Raw genomic sequence first — 2999 nt, 5'->3', positions numbered from 1 at the left:
TCCAGCCTGATTTATTTTATGACTGTACCCCCAAAACAAGGGGCAGAAAACTCACACAATTGTATCAAGTAACTAGAATTGATATTAAAAACCCAACAGGTTTTTCAGCGAGGCAGGCCTGAAAAGCACAGTCTATTTATCTTCTTGAAGCTTATTTGCTACTAGGAAATGATTTTTAAATCGTTGCAGTCTCAAATGTTGGTGGTCTTAGAAACAGCGATGGTTTAACAGTAAATAAATACAATATTTTAATAATGCTGCAGTGCTGTAACATTTGCAAAACCAAGTAAAATGGTGTGTAAAATGAGCTCTATTTTAAATGCTAAAAAAATCATGCCATTTACATGTTAACTGTGAGCAGTAAAAATAAACTCACACACCTTAGAATAGATTAATTTGAAATTTTGGTTTATTTTATTGCTTAAATATAGATTGCACAGTGTGTTCTTACATTTATTGAAACTGGTTCATTACATACAGTACAGAATATATGACCATTGGAACAACAGACAAATTAGCCCTACTCTGATTTTGGATAACAGGCTATTTCTACCTTTTGAAATTACCACAGATTTAATTTACCTTAAAGTGACCCACTACAAAAGCTATATTTTTTTTTCAAAATGACATAATGGGAAAGAGAACCCAAAGCAACAGCTGGAATACACTTAAACAGCTGGGTACCAATTTATAACCATTATGACAGTGCTCAAAGTGTTGCAGATAAAACAGGACCAGTTTGCATAAGGAGCTTTTAAAGTTCTGCAACTTGTCTGAAGAACATAAAAAGAGAAGTGAAACGCAGCAGCTTCATACTGTACAACAAACAGCATTCTTAATTCTTTTGGTTTCATTCATTAGCTACATATACCAATCAATAGCTACCAAACCAATACATTTTACAGTCTCTCCCATCTCCCATATGTCAAGAAAGGCCAAAGTGAACCAATTACCAACTTACAGACTCCCTGAACTTCCAGAAAGGAAGAAATTAAATATCACATGAACACGCAGGGTGTTACAAGCTCTTCATTCCCTGCACAACACCTGCACAACACCTGCATTTACCAAACAAAGCTCATTTCAACACTGGAAACATGAAAACCTACCATCAGCATCAATGAAAAATACTTCATAAAAAGAACAGAAAATGAAATGCTGAATCTAGTTACTTTCACATGCAGCATTCATGCAACAGAATCCAATCACAGAAACAATCCTGTATTTACAGCACAGTCTTCATACTGCACAAGTGCAAACTGAAGTACATTCTTTACTTCTTAGACTTATTTTTTTTTTGTACAAAAGTGCAGAGTGATATTCTTAAAAAAATGACAGCATGGAGAAGTGTTTTACATTGTATCCCTAGGTTAGATTTACTGTTTAAAAAAATTACACTCTTTATATAGGCCAAAAAGCTATTAGTCTTACCTTAAAAAAAAGAAACAACAACAAAAAAAAAAAAAACAACAAAAAAAGGTGAAAACTAAAGGCTAGAGTCCTATTTATGTGTAGGCTGTGGTCTGATCAGGCTGATACGCTGCAGCAGTAAAAATCGCAACGGAATGCTGTAGATAAGGGGCTGTTTCGTCATCCACTAACAGCTGTGATTGCACTGTTAAACTGAAAAGAAGGTCTCAATTACCTTTTGAGCTTTGTGAATGCCTTCTGAAAGTCTCAGCATGTCATCTCATAGGTTTAAGTAGCTGATATTTCTCTGATGTTATGTCACATCAGGCTTTTAAAAGCAGTCCAGCAGAATACTGGACTACAGTTCAAAAAAGTTAAAATCCTTCTTCCAGTGGGTTTGCAAATGCTTCAAACAGTCAGCAAATTAGCTGGGCTGATAACCCTTCAGATGGAAGAGTTATGCAATCAAAGATTAATTTAGGTTGGGACTTCTGAAAGTCATCTATACCAAGCTCCTGCTCAAAGCAGGGCTAACTGAAGTTAGATCACTTTGTTCACGGCCTGATCACTGTTTGTGCAAACCACTGGCTAAATTAAATGTCTACATTTATTGCAGATTTTTGAGAGCATTCATTCATGTTTGTGCTGCTTCAGCCAGATTCGGAGAGATTAAGGGACTTCAAACTTACTATTCATGCCATCAATGAATGCTGTTTTTCTTTTTTTGCCTGCAGAATTTAGTGAGTCATACAGACAGCCTTGGCAATTATCGTCAAATGTCAGTGATTTCCTGTATCAGTTTTACTTTATTTACATTTGAATAGTATGCTCAGATACATAAACCTATGAAACTTACCTTAAAGGTTTGAGAAATGAAACAAAAACAAACATAGAGATGCATCTCTAAAAATGCTTTTGCTTGAAAATATATGTAATAAGTTCTTAATCTTTAATTGGTTTCATTTAGTTTTCTTTCAATTTCTAAAATATGACTAAAAAGCTGTAATAAACTACAGAGAAATACCTCATAGAATATATTTATAATTTCATTAATTATTATTTAAAATGCCCTCAGTTTATTTTCTGCTATACTAAATATATCTCTCGAGTATTTATACTAAAGCAGACAGGAAAATACTACTATGTTTTCAAAAGTACAGTCTGTAAACCATACACCTTAAGACATGAAAAATATTGCACAATTTCCTGCTTTGAGAGGAGATTTCTCCTCGCTTATGCAAAGCATTCAACTTTTAGCAAGAAACACAGGACATACACTGGGTATATTTATCTAAAAAGCATGTTATGTGATGCATCCAAAAAATACTTAACAAGTGTCCATTAATTCACTCATTGTACTTGAACACATGTAAGGTTTTTTTTCCATATATTCCAAACCAAACAAGTTGACTAGCTATGACAGTAGGAACAAAAGGGAGCTAAGGTAGTGCTCCACTGGTTACATTTAATGAGATGAAGCAAGGCAAAAGCATTCTAGTTAGACACAGAATTGAGGTGGAGATGAGAAAAAAAATCCAACCAACAAAAAAAAAAAAAAAAAAAAAAAAAAAAAAAAAAAAAAAAAAAAA

The 2999-nt window shown here is 33.7% G+C and overlaps 1 protein-coding gene across 5 annotated transcripts in view; it reads right to left on the bottom strand.

Annotated features, from left to right (window-relative positions):
* Window positions 1-391: 391 nt before the first annotated feature.
* Window positions 392-2999, bottom strand: part of EFR3A (EFR3 homolog A) — a 77398-nt gene continuing 74790 nt past the window's right edge. For all 5 annotated transcript variants that reach the window (XM_027900117.1, XM_027900118.1, XM_027900119.1 and 2 more), the window contains one exon: window positions 392-1623. In XM_027900117.1, coding sequence (XP_027755918.1) covers window positions 1506-1623 — 118 coding nt within the window. In that variant the 3' untranslated portion in view covers window positions 392-1505. The remainder of the gene's footprint in view (window positions 1624-2999) is intronic.

Source organism: Empidonax traillii, unplaced genomic scaffold (assembly GCF_003031625.1).
Source record: "Empidonax traillii isolate 1590-97213 ecotype Southwest subspecies unplaced genomic scaffold, ASM303162v1 scaffold711:size593479, whole genome shotgun sequence".
Taxonomy (NCBI): Eukaryota; Metazoa; Chordata; class Aves; order Passeriformes; family Tyrannidae; genus Empidonax; species Empidonax traillii.
The sequence above is the reverse complement of the archived record's forward strand: the minus strand, read 5'-3'. Positions and strand labels throughout refer to the sequence as shown.